Source organism: Antedon bifida, chromosome 5 (genome assembly GCF_963402885.1).
Source record: "Antedon bifida chromosome 5, ecAntBifi1.1, whole genome shotgun sequence".
NCBI classification, from domain to species: domain Eukaryota; kingdom Metazoa; phylum Echinodermata; class Crinoidea; order Comatulida; family Antedonidae; genus Antedon; species Antedon bifida.
The window spans coordinates 9,829,274-9,846,445 of record NC_136230.1 but is presented as its reverse complement, the minus strand read 5'-3'; the positions used below and the strand labels follow the sequence as shown (position 1 = coordinate 9,846,445).

Genomic DNA, 17,172 nt, shown 5'->3' with positions numbered 1-17,172 from the left:
GTGATTTTTCCATCATGCTCCATCTCTGGATAAAAATTTATGGATCTTTGTATTACTATTACGTTCCACCATTCTTTTTGCTTTAAATTATGATATAACATTTGTATTTCAAACGTAATAATAAAGTAATTGGTGCTTTTTAATAAAGCATATAAAAGCATATAAAAAGACAGATGAGCTAGTTATTTTATAGCAACATTTACTTTGGTTTTATTATAAATATTACAGGTTGTAGCAAGCTGTAACCAATGATTTATTCATCAGAGTAGACACTTATTAGTCCAACGTGCAGGATTCTCAGAAAACCAGCTGACTTTTCTTGAGGTTCAAAAGGTCCCAAATTCATGTTTACCATTATCGAAAAATACCAGAATCATCGACATAGACCAGTTGAGTCCACAGCGGTACGTGCCCGTGGTATTGGGAGAGCTTTAATATTATTATATTATATTATTAGATATATTTATCAATTTTAGTTTTTAGTTTAGTATAAATCGCAAGTCTCTGAATAAAGCATTATTTTATTATAAAAAGAAAATGTGTTCATGGGCACGTGATTCATAATTAAAGAACTATCTTTGATTTGTATGTATTTTTGGGATTAAAGGACATCTTTTTAATAATTAATCATAAGGTCAATTTTGAACTTTAATGTGCAGTGTGTTTGTGACCTCAAGGCATGCAACTGAATACGCTCTTGAGACAACGTGACTTCAAGCAAAGAGTGATATTTATATTCTTTGCTTCAAGTGAGAAAATTCCAATCAAAGCGCGAGAATCCAAAATCGTTCAACCGTGGAGCCCTCATTGACTCTCTTTTCCCATAGTTTTTTGGGTCCAGCAGCTGGTATCTATAAATTATAGTTGAGTTTACAAATTAGCAAAAACGTCAGCCTCTAGTACTATAACTGCTGCTTGCTTTCAGCTTATAAATATAGAGGGGGTGCTGTAATAAATAAGAGCAGAAAACACATCAACATCGACCTTTACACTGTAAACAGGTGTGATTAGTGGGTTTGCGGTATTATTCATTTCCTTATCTTATCATATTTTGTGTATATTTGCTGGTAAGTAATTCCATCATTATTTGCTTTGTCTTGACTGTATACTCTTGCTGGTAGCTATTCATCTATTCACACAATGAAATCGGTTTTAGTGGTTGTTTTAGGTGTAGTCTTCCTCGCATCATCGGTTACCTGTTGCAAAAGAGCTGCAATCACAACTTATGAGGATAAGCCTAGTTTAGAGACAGAGAACACTCAAATAAAGCCGGAAAATATGCCGAATGAATGGCCATCTCTTGTCGGAAAGGTAATCAAATGTTGTTACCCAAGATTAGTCTAGGAATTTGTAGAAAGCTAAGCATGTGTAGGCTTCCTTACATTGTATGTATTGGATGCCTATAGATTTGCTTTTCCTCATCATTGGTATGGTAGTTTTATAGGCAGGCCTATTTAATTTAACATGCATCATAGGCTAGCTAGCTAGTTAGTAGGTTTTCTAAACAATAAGTCACCACCATCCATAGTCTAAACCTCTATTATACGCACTGTAATATTCTTGTGCTGGGCATTGTAAACATTTTAAATCTGAAAATAACCAAATAACAAAGACCGTAAAAACAGGATAGGCCTATTTTAGGAGCTTGTCTCCCCCCACCCCATATTTTTAAAAGGTAGTGGATGCATCTAGTCGTAGATCCAAGCTAGATTCTATATCTATGCCTATTGACCCGATCGGGCCTAAGGCCCTCGTAACCTAAAGAAAAAACATCCCTTTAGGAAAATGGTGAGAAATGATGGTCAATAAAGATGATGGTCAATAAAGAAGATGGTGAGTAAAAAAAAAAAGAAAAAAAAGACCAACAATGAGTTTCGAACCCTACCCTAATGCTAAAGCATTACATTGCAAAACCCAGGCACTACCCATTCAGCTACCCAACCGGCCTATTTCTTTATTTCCAACGTACAGTAGGTTCTCAGTCTGTATTCATACGTTCATTTGTTACACTATGTGTTCCAATTGCACGCAGAACCATGTTCAGGACAGCATATTGTAATTTGCGTGCGACATTCATCCAAAAGTTGATTATGATTTTGAAATGTTTGGTTAGGGTTTAGGGTTAGAGCTATGGTATGATATTTGATCTGGATTCATTCATTTCAATCAAATTTAATTTTCACAGAAAGGTGAGGAAGCTCAGAAGTTTATTTCTAAGGAACGCCCAGAGCTGAAGGTCAGTATTACAAATCATTTTGAACAGTTTTTCTCTTAAAAATCAATTATTAGGTCTAAAAAGTCAGTCAGGGTGTCAAATTGAAGTAGAATTCTAGCATACTGTAGTAACTTAAAAGCTGTTTCATACCATTTATTCACATTTTGATATACAGTATGCTATTACAAAAGTGATTTATCTACATCTGGATTTACATAATTATTGATTTAATATTAATAATTAATGAATCAAGAACTTTTTTATCTCCACGTTATTTACTAACCGTCTGTCAATTTTGTCTGGACTACCTCATTTAACTCGGCTTCTTCTCGTTAAATTCCAACTCATGAAATATGTTCACAATTCAACTAACAAACATTCATTATTTCTATGTCATTAACAAGAACAAACCTTTTTTTAGCCAGGTTCTTTGTATTTTGTTATGACATTTCATTTATTCATTCTATAGATTGTCATTCTTAACAAAGACGACATGATGACAATGGACTTTAGAGAAGATCGTGTGAGAATCTTCGTTGATGATAATCAAGTTGTTGTTCGTCCACCGAAAACCGGTTAAAGATCAACACTCTGTGGACAAGCACAGCATTTGTCCATCTGATATTAACAGCAATTAGCATTAATTGTAATTACGAACTTAAGAATTTATAAATATTCTTATTTCACACTAAAGATTTATATAACTATATAAACTATATTAAACCAAACAATCAAGGAACATCTTGACCGTTAAATCAATCAATCAAAAACAAAAGTACATGGAAGAATTATTTTTCTTGACAGAACTATCAAATAGAGTCTAGACTAGATTATTTTAGATCATACAGTATAACGAAATATAAGATATATTGATATTATATACAATTGTGTAATTTTGAGGAGATAAATTTTGATATAATTATAATTGAACCAACAAGGATATAATTTTGAATAGAGTGATAATGGGTGCTAATTTTATTATATAGTACATGGAAATTTCAAAGAATTAGATATTATGTAATAATACATTTTGTTTAGTTTTGCATAGGAAAGTGAATTGTGGGTAAACCAAAAATAACATTTATGTCTGAAACGTTGCAGACTATATATTATTTGTAGTTTACACATAACCAACTTTTGCAAATTGTAATTAATAATACATTTTTTAAATTGTTAAATCTTATATTTTTATTTTATGAATTTATAATTTATACACTTAATTTGTCAGTGATTCTTTAGATTATTCTTTAAAAATAAATTGATGATTGCAATAATAAAAATGTGGCATGAATAAATGTTTTGTTTTTGCAAAAACAGACTTTTTGTTTTATTTTTTTGCCAAATTTTAAAAAAAGGCTGGGGTGCAAATTGAATTATATGCTCACACATGAATGCGATTCTATTGGCAAATATAATCGTTAATCTGTTTGAAAAAAGCTTATTTAAATTTTATTTAACTTTCGGGTTGGTGACCCAAATGTATTAGGTAGGAGAAAGGGAAGCTGTGGTTGGAGGAGACTTGCAGGTGAGTGGCCGAGCGATTAAGACAGAGGAACCTTAATACATAATATCGGCAAGGGTTCGAGGCTCACTCGCTTCATGGTTAACAACTTGGATAAGGACTATAAACCTCAGGTCCAGGTAACGTCTTTTAGACTGAACAATTTTGTAATAACTGCCTACTCTTGGTATGTTCAGATTCATTTCTTATTGCTAGCAAGGTCACATAACATCTGCTATGTACAGTAAGAGTAAATTTGATTTTGGTGGGCGGTTAAAATCATTGATGCATAACTTTCGTATCGTAAGTGTCGTACAATAATCTTGTATGAAAGATCAGTGTCGTAGGAGATGACTTCCACTAATCTTTTCCTGGTTCAGACCTATTGAATAACTCCATGTTATGTCTGAACAGGCCCTTTTTATGGTAAGTAAAAGATGTATTGTCCCTTTGACTAATTTAAAAAAAATATAAAAAAAAAGATTTTAAAAAAAACGGGTCATTTTGAAGTATCATAATAGTTATTAACTTTCACCAAAAATTAGTCGCAAAAAAAATCATTTAACTGAAGAAATACAGACTTTTTCGTTCAAAAAATAACTTTGACTTCAAGTCAAAGTTTTCGATCAAAACATATCTCATAATGCAACGCGCTTGTTTGGCTACTCTGTATGCATAATCATAAAACTTCCTCGCGATCTGTGTAAAAACACCTTCTCAACCGTGACGAGTTGTAAACAATCCTAATTAGAATCATGCATAATGCATACTCATGGTTTGAAATCTTTGTTTACTTTCGCTCGCGACAATTTTCCTGACGAAATGTAACCAAATTAATTTACCTGTTAATTACGTAAAGTTATTGTTTTTGGCTCGAATTTTCGACTTAAAGTGAATAACTTTAATATTACTTTGATATGGCCAATTTAATTTTAGAATATTTTGACTTTCATTTTTTGTGTTTCAAGGGACAATACATCTTTAAAATCTGATTGGATAGCAGTAATGTGGAATGATACGTTATCGCTTTAGGCGTCTACATCCATTCACCATGAAGTCTAAACTAACAGGTACTGGTGACAGTAAGTGGATGTTTCAAACCTCAATAAATATTGACAATATATATCACCTTGTTTATTCAGACTTAACTTAAAATTGTTCTCTGATAGAAAGAGTCTGTAGTTGTTTGGTGACAAATACTGTATTTGCTATTTTACTAGAGTGGATCTTGTTTGGACTCGCTATTTTAATGGAGTGGATCATGGTCAAAGTTCGTCCATTATTCTGGAAAAGAAACTAAAACAGTATCTATTAATAAAAACATTGCATTGTTGTTGGTTGCCACTGATAAAATAGGGTAGTTCAAATAAATGAATAAATAAATATAAAAGCATCATCTTCTATACAAATATTGATTCTAAAGAACATATAGGCCTATTGTCTAAATTGTTTTGTAGCTTTAGCATAAAACATGAATGTATACAACCTTATGAAAAAAACCACTATATTAATATTAATATATTATTAAAAATCAAAAATAGATCACAGGGAATAGTTGAGTTTTCAGTAAATTGTTTATACTACTGCTCCATGATGCTGAAATATTTTCCTCAAAATATGTGCTATAAGACATTAGACATACTTCTGGAATTGTTTGTTTTTTTAAATTTCAACCAAACAAATGCCTATATTGATGCCCGTGATGAAAACTCTGGAGTGGCTCTGGAGTTTTGTTGCAATGTAAAACTCTTTAAATAATAAAACAAGAATTATTTTCATAAACAGTTGTGTACGTAACAAAATAATTGATTCTTGAATTGGTGTTGAATGTATCAGATGGTATCAGTTTACTACATAGCATCACAAACCTATACAATTTGTTTCTTCCCTAGCCCTGCTGTAATAACAATAACAACAAACTTGATATCACATGTGCAGTGGGTTGCGTCATATGCTGGCTTACTTCATCCTTTAATACAGCAATTAATTATCTTCTGCCTGGATGTGGTTTAGCTTTCAGTAATTAAATTTTCATGGAATGCTGTTTATTCAGATGATATCCAACGAGACTAAAAGACTGTAAAGTCTTATATATTTATTTGCCTCGAAACAAAGTATGAAATCATATTTCATTTAATTTTATTCATGTAGTTCTCCTTTCCCAGATTAAATAGCACATTCAAGTTCAAATACCTTACCATCACCAGGTAAAATCTGCAATAAAATTGTATTCATAATTTTACATTTTGGTATATTTAGAACTACTATCTCTTAACCTTGGGTAAAAACAAGTTATGTTTTAAGCTTGTATCGTTGGGGTGTATTATAATTATTTACTTATTTCAGACACTTCACCTTTAGAACGGGGCACTTAAATGTGGTGTGGTGCAGTCAAATATAAACTTAACAGTAAATAGTAAAAGTATTATGAAATAACGATTGTGAGGCATTTGATAAATAGGCAAACTGCCTTAAAATGTCTTGACATGATTTGAGAAACTATTCTCATCATCAGAACAAAAAACAATGCCTAGAGTACTTATATACCAATAGGACAGGTTGTATGTAAATGGGAAGTAATTAGCATGATAAAAAAAACATGGACAACAAACAATTGTATGGCAAGCGTGACGCCTAAGTTATAGATTTGTTTAAAAAGGTTTTCTCCACGTGATGTGGTAGGCGTTGTTTTCTGTTCTGATGATGAGAATAGTTTCTCGGAGACATTTTAAGGCAATTTGCCTATTCATCAAATGCCTCACAATCATGATTTTAACTCAAAAGTTTGGTGGAATCATACATGATTACAAAATAAGTTTGTAATTTCGAGTCCTGAAATTTTTATTTCTTGTATGAATAAAAAACTATTAAACTGGTTATGATAATTGAGAACAAGTCTTGTAATTTAATCGCTCGGTAATCTGAACGTTTGTTTATTGTTACAATTAGTAATGGTTGAAAGACTCGCACATTCCCATTTCGCTCAATCGTTTGCTCACTCTTGCCTGAAAGTATCTACACCAGATTGTGTAACACATTGTTTTTTTCTTCTTTGCATCAGCAGTGAAGACAAAGTTGTAAGCATTGGATGTTTCTTTACGTATTCAAATGCATTTTTCACTCAAGTAATTGACGACCAACCTGAGTGTTTATGATGAGGTTACAGACACGCCTTTTGGTTTTGTACTTACTTGTTGTGATACATATAGACATATCTTCCTGTTGTTGTAGTGGAGGAGGTCGGCAAACAGAATGGCCAGAATTAGTTGGAGAGGTATGTATATTTTCATCACAGCAGTTGTAATCACAGACTTGTTTGAGAAATTCTTGTTGTCAGAGAGGTATTCCACGAACTGTATATTTTATAAGGAATATGGCATTCTCAGAAACTCAATATGTAGTGATTTACTAAAAGTGTGTATTTGAAACGTGTATATTCAGGGGACACCCTACTACTTTGATATAACCCCGCATAACAGAGGTTCTACTGGATAAACAAACAAAAATAAAGATTTTCTAATAATTCTGTACATAAAATGTCAGGTGTACCTAGACTATAATTTATATTTTGCATACAGTATTTGTCTATTTGCTACCTTGTATTAGTACCAATTAGATTAGTAATATACTGAGGCTTACTTACGTATTTTAAAAGGCCTCCACAGATATTATATGGAAATCCTTTGTATTCATGGAACGGTAAAATAATTACGTTATACATTATTGCAACTTTAAGTTATAAATTTGTGTTTTATTATAGTACAATAAAAAATGCATGTTTTTCCCACAGACAGGTGATGTAGCAAGAAGTCAAATACTTAATGATTATCCAAACTTAAAGGTAGCTCTCTTTTTTTTCTTTCTTCTAAGTTTCTCTATAATTGCGAGATTATCATCAATTCTTTTTTTTGGATATACTAAAATATATCAAGATATAGCATAAATTGATGCTCTATTACTAGATTCGTTATTTTACTAAAGTCGTAGAATGTATTGCAGACATATTTTTCATAATACATATTGACATATGTTAGAAAGCTCCGAATGGGAACTTTCGTTGTTAACATAAAGATTCGTTGAGTACTTTTTGTATTTGAATTGTAAATTTGTGCTCAACAGAAAGTCATTTGAATAGAAAACGTTGACAATGCAAGGTTTTTCGTTAAGAACAATCTCAACGCTCAAAATACTCTGTTAAATAAGTACTTAACGGAAAAACTGTACCCAACGGTAAAAGTCTCAATCGAATATACAACAATTGTTTACTATAGATACTTATACCTGATATTTTTTATAATAGCGCCCTCCTTCAAAGTCTAATATGCATATTCAACTGGTCGCTTGCAAAAACTCCTAAAACTGCTGGAGTCAAGGAGTAGATCTCCTAAAAAAATACAAGTTGGATACGCCTATATTTAATTTTTTCCAATTGGAGACATCTGCTAAATATAGAGTATGCTTTTGTGGGCTAGTATTCTTTATTCATTGGGAAAAAATAATAGGCTAATCATTTTGATTATAAATTGTTTTTATCAACATGAGTGAGTTTACTTTACAACGTAGAAGAAAGGCCCATTGCAGATGCCAAAATACAGATTATAAATCAATCAAAATTAAATGACATATTCCCAAAATTCTATTTTTTAAAACAAATATTTGGCAACTTAATTTCATAGGAAAAAGATAAGCAAATTGTAAATATGTTTAGTATTATATTGTAACCACAAACCATAAAAAAAAATGTTTGATTCCTGTGACGTTTTTAGATTTTGAATGAAATAGTTGGAAATTTTGGATCAAAGTTCTCATAAAACAATTACGTTCTGTCAACATCATAAATGTACACAATAATGTGTTACTGTAACGCGTGAACCCTGTGCATCTTTCGGAAGAGTAGGTGTTGTTACCCTGTGTGCTGGTCCCTCTTATCCCCTGTTACCCTAGTGTACTGGTCCCTCTCATCCCCTGTTACCCTAGTGTACTATTCCCTCTCATCCTCTGTTACCATAGTGTACTGGTCCCTCTCATCCCCTGTTACCCTAGTGTACTTGTCCCTCTCATCCTCTGTTACCCTAGTGTACTGGTCCCTCTCATCCCCTGTTACCCTAGTGTACTAGTCCCTCTCATCCTCTGTTACCCTAGTGTACTGGTCCCTCTCATCCCCTGTTACCCTAGTGTACTGGTCCCTCTCATCCCCTGTTACCCTAGTGTACTATTCCCTCTCATCCTCTGTTACCATAGTGTACTGGTCCCTCTCATCCCCTGTTACCCTAGTGTACTTGTCCCTCTCATCCTCTGTTACCCTAGTGTACTGGTCCCTCTCATCCCCTGTTACCCTAGTGTACTTGTCCCTCTCATCCCCTGTTACCCTAGTGTACTGGTCCCTCTTATCCCCTGTTACCCTAGTGTACTGGTCCCTCTCATCCCCTGTTACCCTAGTGTACTGGTCCCTCTCATCCTCTGTCCTGGACAAATTGCAGTATTGAAGCGCTGTTTAATTTAAACGACATGAGTACTGTTGTGTACACAGCCCACACTTGTGCGCAATTCAGCTCAGTTAGTCTGCGAGAAAAAGGTTATGCTCATACATTTACATTTTTAAATAAATCATTTTAGGCCTATTACATTTAAGCTATTACTGTAGTTTATATAGTGAATTATTATCCAGTGGGTTAGTGGTACAGTAGATATTTACAAGGGACACACAGCATACAGGAAAATCAGTAATAATCAGTAACTGCAATCTTTACAGTTTATTAAACATAGGAAATAAAATGATATCATAATCCGCCATGCATTGTTCTTATGACTGACTGTTTTTTTCATCGTCAGGTTTATATTATACCAGCTGATTCAGCAGTAACTGCAGACTTTGTTACAAATCGTGTCCGAATATTTGTTGACCAAGAAAACATCGTCACTCGGCCACCAAGGATTGGTTAGTTATCTTTAGTATGATGAGGTGTAGTAAGTTTTAGTGTATTTATGCAAATTAGCTGTAAATATACACAAAGATAAAATATTTTCATACATTTATTTGTGTACTGAATATTATAATATAATATATAATTATAATTACGCAGTGGAAGCACTACGTCATTTTTACAATAACTGATATGATTAATAAATTTGGGAAAAAAAAAGATGGCAGCTTTCATTACAATGCAGATGCTGAATTTCTATACATAAACATTTTTTTTAAAGAAACAAAAAAAGTTCTTCCTGCTTTTCAAACTTATTTGTTAAGGTCTAACATACAGTACTTAGACCTAGTTATTAACATTATATTAGAACAACCGTTTAAAATATGTTTAAATGCAAACAATATGAATGTTTTAGTAATATGTATTTGAAGTGTTTTGGAATTTACATCTATAAGGGTCCCATATGTTGCTGTAACCAACTGTAGTAGTTACTTATTCTTGTATAGAACCCATATTTGCCCTCATTACCGCACCCTTCTCCCCAGCTTACAATCCCTATAAGATATGCTGCACTTCCGTCATTTATAGTTAATGGGGCACCACTGTCCCCTGTACACGCATCCGGTCCTTCAGCCCGACCATTTCCAGCACAAAACATATTATCTGTTACAGGATACGAAGTTGATTCCCTACAAATTTTTTGTGATACAATTGGCAATTGAATCTCATTTAAATATCGTGGGTACGGTCCGTTTTGCGAAAGTTTTCCCCATCCGACAACCTTTCCAAATTCGCCAGAATTAAATAATTCTAGTTCATGTTCGTTTAATTCTGGCAAACAGCAAGGGATGATGAAATTTGAATAGTCAATACTGCCCTCTATCTTTAAAAGTGCAATATCATTATCGAAAGTGTCATTATTGAAGTTTTCATGAACTATGACCTCTCGAATCTTGTAAGTTCGTTGACCAACCTCCGGTAATTCCAAGTCATGATCTCCAAGTTGTACTCGCAATGTCTGCTTGGTTCCGTTTGTTGTGTGGATGCAATGAGCTGCGGTTAGTACCCAGTGACGATTCAATAGTACTCCTGCACATATCATTTGTACAAATTTAGTGTGCCAAAGTTGAACAATCCATGGTGATGACCCCTTAATTGCCAGATGACCATTGGCTGCTTGTAAATTGGGTGAACTTTTCTGTATGGTATCTAGGGCTGGCGTCCATTGTTTATTTTTCATTAGAATTTTTTCTACTTGATCAAAAACTGGTCTTCCACATTCTAGATAAAAATATGATTAATATAAAATTGGTTATAAGTAGCCAAAAATGTCAAAGATGGATAGAAATATATTGTATGCTAGTTAGTGTAATATATTTTTAAGTATGTTATAAGTTATTCAAGACGACATTTCAGTACTTAATGCAGACTAAATCTAATTGTTTAGATGGGGAATCTGTCAACACTTATTAGTCAGAGGACGATTTAAAATAGTGTGTCCAGGGTTTGATAAATTGAGTGATGAACGTAATGTTTTATCTATTGCATTGCATTGGCAGAAATGTAGTGAGAGTGAGGGTTAGGGAGTGGTGTTGTGTTGTTGATGATTTGAGTTTGCCACTTGAGTTTAGTTTTAGTTCATTCATAGTGTGCATATATTGATAGTTGAGGGTTGTTTAATAATAATAAATTAATGTCATTATCAAATTTTGGTTTTGATATTTGTTATTTTAATTGTTTATGTATTACATATTTAAAGATGTATTGTCCCCCAAAATCATGAAAATAAAGATTTTTAAAATCGGACTTTGAATAGGCCATTTTGCAGTTTTAATGAAGTTGTTCACTTCAAAAAAAAAACGGGGGAAAATAATTATTTCACCTATAAAAAGACAAAATAAACAGTTAAATTACCCAAAAACTCATTGTCTTCCAGACAATTTGACCATTTTTTGCTTTAAATTATATTTTTCTCAGGTAAATAAATTTTTTTCAGACCCAATTTTTTGTGAGAGTGAATAACTATTATGTGACATTTATTTTTTTAGGGGGACAATATATCTTTAAGTGTTTGTTGTATTATATGTTATATATACAATTACAATACAATTCTTAATTTGTTTAAATTTCAAATTATTAATTATTTCATATTATTATTTATTTATTGAGTATATATCTGCAGTGTATTTAAAGAGAATGTTATTTATTTTGTAGAACAACTTTGGGATTTATAGGTAATTATAGATAAAGTATGCATCTTCCATAAACAATATATGATATGTAATTGTAAAGTATAATTATGAAAATGAATTATTAAATAACTTTATTTCTCATACCATATGACTGAGATGGAGTGTTTGTAGGTATCCCTGGTTGAGGTTCATCATTATGCATGGTTACTGGTAGTGGCTGCGTTGTTGGTGATAGTGTTGGCCTTGCTGTTGTAGCTCTACACCTCTTTTTGTTTCGGCATCGCCTCTTTTGTTTCTCTTTGCTATGATCTGAGCCTTCAGAACCAAGCACAAAACTTTCAGTTGGCACTAAACAGGTCTTGCTTACTTCTACATAATTGAAAAAGATAGAAAGGGAGTGTAAAACAATGGATTCATTGTCCAGAAGGTCACAACTTGAGAAGGAACACTAAAGTTAAAACATTTAAAACCAAAATGCCAACAAAACCCAATTTGATAGAAAGTGCCAATGTATAAGTAAAAGCGAACAATATTGGTTATTTCATTCAAAATGTTGCTTGTGATTGATCAAACCAGGGAGTTGTCCCTGGTAAAACCTATTTTGCATACGTCCTTGAGTTGCGTCATAGCGGGAATTGAGCTTGTTGAGCGACTATGTAGTGAACCTCAGACTTCAGAGGAATCGTGTTTACTTATCAAGAAAAATGCGTGCGTCTGTTGGCACTCATAGAGAACACTTAGTATGGATAGAAAAAATACTGATCACTTTGACGTCAGTCCACAACTACTGAACCTCGGACTCCAGAGATCTTGTTTACTTGCCTAGCTTGGCAAGTATGTTTGCAATCATCGGAAACCTTATGGACAGACACAGACTGATACTTTTGACTGAACCTCAAACCCCAGAGAGGTCTTGTTTACTTACCTAGGCAAGTCCTGTTAACACTCATTGAGAACCCTTATGGCCAGACACAGACTGATCCCTTTGACGTCAGTGCACAACTACTGAACCTCAAACCCCAGAGGGATCTTGTTTACTTACCTAGGCAAGTCCTGTTAACACTCATTGAGAACCCTCATGGCCAGACACAGACTGATCCCTTTGACGTCAGTGCACAACTACTTAACCTCAAACCCAAGAGGATCTTGTTTACATACCTAGGCAAGTCCTTTTGTTGATACTCATTGATAACCCGTATGGCCAGACACAGACTGATCCCTTTGACGTCAGTGCACAACTACTGAACCTCAAACCCAAGAGGGATCTTGTTTACTTACCTAGGAAAGTCCTTCTGTTGATACTCATTGATAACCCGTATGGACAGACAAAGACTGATCCCTTTGACGTCAGTGCACAACTACTGAACCTAAAACCCAAGGGGATCTTGTTTACATACCTAGGAAAGTCCTTTTGTTGATACTCATTGATAACCCGTATGGACAGACAACGACTGATCCCTTTGACGTCAGTACACAACTACTGAACCTCAAACCCCAAATGGATCTTGTTTACTTACCTAGGCAAGTCCTTCTGTCGACACTCATTGAGAACCCGTATGGACAGACGCAGACTGACCCTTTTGACGTCAGCGCACAGCCGTGTGAACAACCTAGATTTCTCTGTGAACATCTTCTTAATGACATCTTTATTTCACCAGCGTTTTCATATTTATCTGTAAATAATATAGAAGAATATTTTCTATTTTTCACATTAAAAAAATCTAAGCATAGTGTACATTAAGCCTAGTCTATACTAGGAAAAAACTCGAGAGTTTGCTCAAGTTTGCAAACTAAAGTGTGCTTATGTAGACTTCTGTAAACTTGTTAAAGTTTGTTTGTCAACTGGTCTAGTACACTTTGGAAATCTTGTCTTGGAAATCTCAGAGTTTGCTTGAGAGTAGTTGCAAACTCTGAGTTTAGAAAGAAAGGTTTTCCTAAATTTACTAGTGTAGACCATGAGTTTTTGACAAACTTTGGCAAACATTTTGAACAATATTTTTATGAGGTTTGTGAATACTTTTCTAGTGCAGACTAGCTTGCAAAGATGCTCATTTGAGGAACCATAATATATGTCATTAGGTTCTGGTTTGGTCTATATAACGTTTTTTGTTAAATCCAGAACTTTCCTTTCAACATTGCTATTGATCGCATATACAGTATATTTAGTTTACTACTGTACTGATTGTCTAGTATTTTGTTTAAATGAATCAGGGAAGAAATTGAAATAGAACCACAAGAGCGCTTGAGGTTTATGGTCATGTTGTCTTTTGCCAATGTAATTTTATTAATTTCCGGATAAAATGTCATGTGCAAAACCAAGGTGATTCTTACGATTGTGTGGTTATTTTATGTCATGGAAATGAGAACGACAAAGTGAAGAAAAACACTAATAGCTAAACTAATAAGTGCCAACAAAATGACATTTAATTTCGTTACAATGATAATTTTTGCTAAAACACCCTGGATCTCAAAATCGGACTATGTACTAGGCCTAGTTTATTACTTACTAAATGACATATTAAAGTATTTTCAGACCCAAGCTTGTAACCTATTTTGGTGGTCCACTCCAGGTTGTACATCATGGAAAGCGGTGGAACGTGGTATTTACATATACCACGTTGTAACAAGAAAGTTTTACTGGACAATATCGTACATCCCGATGAAATTTGTGAAAAATAAGAGTTGTGTTCAGTTTTGAACTTGACTTATATTAGTAGGCGTCATTATGTAAGGTTATTAACCCCACCTGGAAATTGAATAAGCCGATCAGCAGACGCGTGGTGAAAGTTCATGAAAGGAAATAATAGTCTCTAATATATCCAACATTTATTGTTAACATTAGGACGATTACGCTATTATTCTGTTTTATGCGTGCAACACCACAAGACACAATGCAGGACATACTCAGCGCAAATAATTTTACCAATAACAAGCAGCATTTGATCCGAATTGTGCCTTGTGATTGGTCAAATTGCTTGCATTGCACGTCCTAGCTTACGAGTTATGTCTTAATAAGCTGATATTTGTAGTTGATATTTAAAAGGTCTGGAAGTGACGTCACATATGGAGACGTCTGACAAGCATTCAACGTCACTAAAGACAATAATAATTCAATTAAATTAATGACTAATTACTTACTAATTGAGCGTTATCAGATCTGTCCACATACGTGTATTAATGGTAATACGTTTCTGTCCACACATAGGCCTGACTAAAATGAAATACCTTTATTGACGGCCTTTAAGAAGGTGAGCAGAGGGTGACGAATGGAATGGGGTGACAGATGGGAGGTTGTGAGGTACATTATTTTCTACCGCTAGCTTGCTTTATTTAATTTTGTAGTATTACAATATGTACCACTACATATCATGCCACGGATACCCTTTCGGTTGTTTTTTTTTGTATGCACTATTGATATATGCCCGTAGGTACTTTTTAGCGTATCAATTTTATGAGTTGTTTTCGTATGTATGCACGTAGGCCTGTTGTGTGTCGATAAAATCTGATGCATCATTCTGATATTAAAACAAGTTGTGCATTGGCATTACTATAATTTGAAAACTTCTCATTTCAATTTTGGATAGAAACTTAACCGCATCTCGGAAGAACCCCAACTCATCTTGGAAAAAACCCAACACAAAACATCAAACACAAATTAGACCTATCTCGGAAAGAAGTTACAAATATCTATGAACTCAAAAGAAGCCCAACCATCAGACACTTTCAATACTGGTTGTCATCACAATGAATTTTGTCCGACAATAATAAATGCGGTGACATTTAGCGTCATTACATCCCTTACATCATCACGTGAACTTCTTGGCCTTCACTTTCGTTATAGTACGTGTATTTAGTATTTTCAAGTTATTTAGAACTGCCTGTTTAATGCTTTGGGCCTACGTTATTTAGCAGTCTATTTTATAGCGCTAAATTGTAATTTAAGGATTTATCAAGTTCTTAATTAGCAAATCTGCCTGTTTTAGGTTTAAGTTTTTAGTCTATTTTATAGCGCGTAATGCATGGAACTGACTACACACATTTTACAGAGTTCCGACAATGTGGAATCTAACAACAGGGTGCTGATCTCTGGAGATCAAATGGTTTATCTGTGGCTGCGACATGTTCCACGCCCCTTAACAGTACTGTAGGTATTTGTCGCAGAAATAAGATCTGTCTTGGCAAGGCGAGCTCAGTGTCCTGTTGTTAGATTGCCTTGGTGATAACTAAAATTTAAGTAAACCTGTCCTTAATTATTATTAATTTTAAAAGAATCATCTTTAGCTAATTTTGAAAAGAAAAACCTTTTCGAATCGAAGGCCCTTTCAAACCAATGTAATGTAAGGAAGCATCATGTCTGTCCTGTCCACACGTTATCTGAAATAGGTACATATCACCTCTAGTTTCTGAAACATGGTTTAAACATTATCGAGGCAAGAATCTTTGCTGTTGAAATATGTAATATCCGCATCTGTAGGCCTACCGGCGGTATGCTTACTGTAACAATGTTGGACGCTAAAGATACTTTGTTGACTCACGTAAAATACTGCACATGCGTTAAATTCACGATAGCCTATAATTGCCTAAGAATAATATAGTACCGGTATTATAGGAGAGCTTCGGTATTAGGAAACTGTCTTATTTATGTGTTCAAATCAAACACAAATAAGTCCACGTAGTTTGTCATTCGTGTTTTTACATTAATGGTTTATGTAAATATTTTCAGGATTTCTTTCATAAAAGAATACAATCTGCTATTATTCTCTTTCCTCCTCTCTTCACTTTTATTGCTTGTTTGTACCGTGGCATTTCCTATTAATAAACATATTAATGTAACTTTTCTTAATAAAGTACCGGTAATTTACACCGTACATGATATACTGTATGATATGTGTAGACCTATATTCTTTTTCTAATTTATTTATTCTCCATTGAACTTATTTATCTGTATTTTACAATGAAAACGTCAGCATTATTACTGTATTGGGACAATCACTAACATACTTATTTACGAATGGAAATCTGATAATCCAAAACAAACTTTCTATACTAGGTACGGTAGGCAACTCCATAATTGAACAAGATGACCAAGTAGCACTTGTTTGGTCTTACCTGACATCTTATCTCTTTCTTTGTTTCTTTATAAATTCTATTCTAAATAAATTATTCGGTAGTAACAAATAAACACTATTAAAAAAGAATATCACATACCACCAAAGTCTGAGTGCGTACTTGATCCACGAGATGACGCGCTAGCGAAAGACGCCACAAAAAGTAGCATAGCAATCGATTTAATTGACATGTTCCAAGTTACTTTATGTAGGCCACACTATTAGAATATCC

At 33.8% G+C, this 17,172-nt stretch overlaps 2 protein-coding genes across 6 annotated transcripts; one reads left to right on the top strand and one right to left on the bottom strand.

Moving 5' to 3' along the window:
• The first annotated feature begins 954 nt into the window (after positions 1 to 954).
• Positions 955 to 9,712, top strand: LOC144842709 (uncharacterized). Of its 3 annotated transcripts, none has more exons than XM_078699247.1 (4): positions 955 to 1,067; positions 1,157 to 1,311; positions 2,186 to 2,236; positions 2,685 to 3,523. In XM_078699247.1, exons 2-4 carry the CDS (start codon positions 1,279 to 1,281, stop codon positions 2,793 to 2,795), a joined length of 195 nt encoding a protein of 64 aa, XP_078555373.1. In that variant the 5' UTR covers positions 955 to 1,067; positions 1,157 to 1,278; the 3' UTR covers positions 2,796 to 3,523. The 3 variants fall into 3 exon arrangements, with proteins under 3 accessions (XP_078555373.1, XP_078555372.1, XP_078555371.1); XM_078699246.1 differs by lacking the exons at positions 1,157 to 1,311; positions 2,186 to 2,236; positions 2,685 to 3,523 and adding exons at positions 6,781 to 6,990; positions 7,507 to 7,557; positions 9,549 to 9,712 and having other exon boundaries at positions 972 to 1,067; XM_078699245.1 differs by lacking the exon at positions 955 to 1,067 and having other exon boundaries at positions 1,083 to 1,311; positions 2,685 to 3,522.
• A 40-nt stretch (positions 9,713 to 9,752) lies between these two features.
• On the bottom strand, positions 9,753 to 17,172 carry LOC144842671 (vitamin K-dependent protein C-like). Of its 3 annotated transcripts, XM_078699189.1 has the most exons (4): positions 17,044 to 17,172; positions 13,350 to 13,505; positions 11,977 to 12,201; positions 9,753 to 10,921 (listed from the first exon to the last, which is right to left on the bottom strand). In XM_078699189.1, exons 1-4 carry the CDS (start codon positions 17,129 to 17,131, stop codon positions 10,089 to 10,091), a joined length of 1,302 nt encoding a protein of 433 aa, XP_078555315.1. In that variant the 5' UTR covers positions 17,132 to 17,172; the 3' UTR covers positions 9,753 to 10,088. The 3 variants fall into 3 exon arrangements, with proteins under 3 accessions (XP_078555315.1, XP_078555317.1, XP_078555316.1); XM_078699191.1 differs by lacking the exons at positions 13,350 to 13,505; positions 17,044 to 17,172 and adding an exon at positions 13,111 to 13,153 and having other exon boundaries at positions 9,757 to 10,921; XM_078699190.1 differs by lacking the exons at positions 13,350 to 13,505; positions 17,044 to 17,172 and adding an exon at positions 12,991 to 13,033 and having other exon boundaries at positions 9,757 to 10,921.